Here is a 2,246-nt window from a genome sequence, read left to right as displayed (position 1 = left end):
GCTTACACAATCATCACTTAACATGGCGAAATCCAGTCTGCAATCCGCTAAAATTACCGTCTCCTAGCGAAGCGATTGTACAAGTCTTTTCAATATATATTTAAATTTTAAGCAAAAATATATTCTGTGTCCCCTGGTTTTCGAGGAAAGTTTGAAGGGGGAACAAGAACTTGAAATAAAGTTTGCAATCTCCTTATCACTTATAGTTAAATTCCCAAAATACGTGTTTTGTTTTTCGATTTTTATGTACGTTTAAGGGGACTTAGAAGGCATCTTTAGGATTAAGGTTTTAGGTTGAGAATGGTACAACATCTGTTATTGGAGATATGGGTTTTGCCTTCCTCACCTCAATGTGGAAAGGCTATTTGTATTGTTTGTCCATTTTGAAAAATATAGCGGTATTTTTTAAATTCTGCAGAATGAAAATTTATTATGTAGAGGTAGAAGTAAAGGTTGTATGGATATTGTTCTAATGCTAGATGGATTTCGAATACGTTTCAGCGCACAAAACTAACGCACTGGTCGTCCATTTATTACGCTACATGTATTCATTCTTACAATCCTAATAGTAGTGGGGTGTATGCGGGAGTGTACTTAATTCTTACATAGATATCGATAAAGAGTGAGGAAAAGGAATAAATTTATGCTTTCAACGACGCAGCCTGAATTTTATTAAAAGTCTAAAAGTTAAGGAAATAAAAAAATCCATTTCCACTACTCACGGGTTTTGTATATCACATACTTAACTTAGACGCGAAAAAATATATATATTTATAATACATTACAAAAATATGTAAATAACGTTACGTTTAAATATAGCGCACTGCTCCGAAATTGCTTTGGATTGCGCGACGGAGAAGAAGCGCGAATCTTTTGAGAAGTTGAACAGAATCGCAAATCCTTACACAATTTAAGGGATGAGAAGCCTTTTTTTCGGTTTGACCGCTACTTTGTTTTTTTAGAGAGGGGAGAATGGAAGTTCTACGTAAGCTTTGCGGGGGGATAAAAGTGGAGAAGGAAGGAAGGACTGGTGGCACTTACAGCAAGCGAACGACGGTGCGTCTACGGTCCGTACTGGAGCAGGTATTCTTTGAGACTTTCTGGGAGCGGGAGTTGCCGGACTGCGGTTTTGTCCACCCGCGAAAGGATCGCGTCCCGGCAGGCGCTCTGCAGCGTTGAGATCCCGTACAGCTGGATGATTTTGACCTGTTTCGTCGTGCCGTACACGTCGATGACCACGTGCAGGGCGCCCTTGGTGTACGGAATTTCCGTCGTGCACGGTCCCTGGTCCTCGCCGTTGATGATAAAGTGCATCTCCGCCTTGTCCACCTCGTTCGCGACCGGCACGAAGATGATGCCGATTCGCGAGTTGGTGTCCGTTGGCAGAATGTCCGCGCTGACGCCGTCCTGCGAGATTGGCCGGAGCAAACTGCGCGGGAACACGCCACGCGACGTCTTCACGTTGATTCCGTCGCCGAGGATGCTCGGCCGGGGTGTGGCGTTGCCGACGGATCGCGTGATCGGGTAAACCCAACTGGAACCGAGATTTGCAAGATCCGGCAGGGCGTACTGCAGCGAGGAGGCGGGCTTGATGTCGAGCTGGGTGAGACCTGTGGAAGCACAAAATTCTTGGTCAATTTCCAAATCAAAGAACCGAGCAAAAAGTGAACCCACCTAGCCGCATGTGGCCACTCCAGCCGCGCTCGTTCTTCTCGATCTCGAGCAGGAAAATCTCGCCCGGCTGCAGCGGCTTCTCGCTAAACGTAAGCGCATTCCCGAAGCTGGCCTTCCGGTACGCGACCGTGTTCTCGTCAAAAAGGATGATGTTCTGGCCGTGGTACGGATGAAAACGGGACAGCATCTTGCGCGGGTAGACAACGGTCATAGCGACTCCCAAGACCCTTTCGTTACGGTCTGAGCAAATGAATTTGGTTCTGCTTCACTAGGTTCCGCTGGCTGCTGCTGCTGCCAAGTGTCCGTGACCCAATAATGGGGACAGCGAGAAAAAAAAAAATCCTTCGACGCACTGTTTTGCTGAGATTCTTCAAACGAGCAGGTTTCACGGAATGTCGTCTTTTTCGTTAAAGCAACAACACTGCCGCGAGCGCGGAATGTAGACAAAACATTTTACTTCACCAAAACTAGCTTCAGATAGGAAAAATACGGAAAATTTGCCGATTTTCCTGCACTTCGGTAAAGATTCTACGTCGCTGGAAAAATTATGGAACGTCAACAAAAACAATAAA

At 45.6% G+C, this 2,246-nt stretch overlaps 1 protein-coding gene across 1 annotated transcript; it reads right to left on the bottom strand.

Annotated features, from left to right (window-relative positions):
* Nucleotides 1-525: 525 nt before the first annotated feature.
* LOC120423172 (neuralized-like protein 2) lies at nt 526-2,246 on the bottom strand. Its single transcript, XM_039586859.2, has 2 exons — nt 1,675-2,246; nt 526-1,610 (listed from the first exon to the last, which is right to left on the bottom strand). The coding sequence occupies exons 1-2, from the start codon at nt 1,883-1,885 to the stop codon at nt 1,063-1,065; spliced, it is 759 nt and encodes a 252-aa protein (XP_039442793.1). The 5' UTR covers nt 1,886-2,246; the 3' UTR covers nt 526-1,062.

This window comes from Culex pipiens, chromosome 2 (genome assembly GCF_016801865.2).
Source record: "Culex pipiens pallens isolate TS chromosome 2, TS_CPP_V2, whole genome shotgun sequence".
In the NCBI taxonomy this organism is placed as follows: Eukaryota; Metazoa; Arthropoda; class Insecta; order Diptera; family Culicidae; genus Culex; species Culex pipiens.
This window is presented reverse-complemented; position numbering and strand designations above follow the sequence as displayed.

Coding starts and splice junctions, on each gene's coding strand:
- LOC120423172 (XM_039586859.2), bottom strand. CDS start 1,885: ATGACCGTTGTCTACCCGCGCAAGATGCTGTCCCGTTTTCATCCGTAC. Junction 1,611..1,674: donor GAGTGGCCACATGCGGCTAG/GTGGGTTCACTT, acceptor GTGCTTCCACAG/GTCTCACCCAGCTCGACATC.